Source organism: Myotis davidii, unplaced genomic scaffold (genome assembly GCF_000327345.1).
Source record: "Myotis davidii unplaced genomic scaffold, ASM32734v1 scaffold4, whole genome shotgun sequence".
Classification (NCBI taxonomy): domain Eukaryota; kingdom Metazoa; phylum Chordata; class Mammalia; order Chiroptera; family Vespertilionidae; genus Myotis; species Myotis davidii.
The window spans coordinates 836,160-836,807 of record NW_006294707.1 but is presented as its reverse complement, the minus strand read 5'-3'; the positions used below and the strand labels follow the sequence as shown (position 1 = coordinate 836,807).

General features: G+C 66.8%; 1 protein-coding gene across 1 annotated transcript in view; it reads right to left on the bottom strand.

The window, feature by feature from the left end:
• Positions 1–648, bottom strand: part of COL11A2 (collagen type XI alpha 2) — a 61,569-nt gene that overhangs the window by 5,244 nt on the left and 55,677 nt on the right. Inside the window, 3 exon segments of the mRNA XM_006769177.1 lie at positions 8–61; positions 142–249; positions 493–546. Coding sequence (XP_006769240.1) covers positions 8–61; positions 142–249; positions 493–546 — 216 coding nt within the window.

The following is a 648-nucleotide window of genomic DNA, read 5'->3' as shown; positions in this document are numbered from 1 at the left end:
CACTCACCACAGGACCTGGGGGCCCGGCCTGACCTGTGGCCCCAGGACGACCTTGCTGGCCCTGCAGATTGAGGAGACCCCAGAGGTCAGGCAGTGTCCCCTCCATGGCACCCCCAGCCCAGCCTCTCCCTCCAGACTCACCACTGAGCCCGGGAGCCCCCTCAGACCATCAGGACCAGGTTTTCCTGCTGGGCCTGCGGGACCCACTGGGCCTGTCTTTCCCGGGGCACCCACAGCACCGGGATCCCCCTGAAACACACACAAGGAACGGGTTCTAAGGGGAAGAAGGGGGGCAGGGAGTCCAAGGTAGGCAGGGTGATGCAGGAAATAGGTCTGAGCCCCAGGAGCCCGGGGGCAGGAGCAGGTAGAGGGAACCCCCTTCCCACAAGGGGCTCAGCTGGGGGCGGGGGGTGTGGAGGACAGAGGACTCTGAGGAGCCAAGGAGGCGGGAAGATGGAGGGAACGTTCCAGCATCCAGGGCGGCCTCCCCACCTTGGCTCCCTTCTCTCCTTGTCGCCCCTCAGGACCAGACGTGCCGGCAGGACCCTGCAGGGGGAGGCAGGAAGGCGGATGAGGGCACAGAGGCCCATCAGGGGGAGGAGGCCCATCATGGAGAGGAGGCCCATCACAGGGGGGAGGCCCATCACC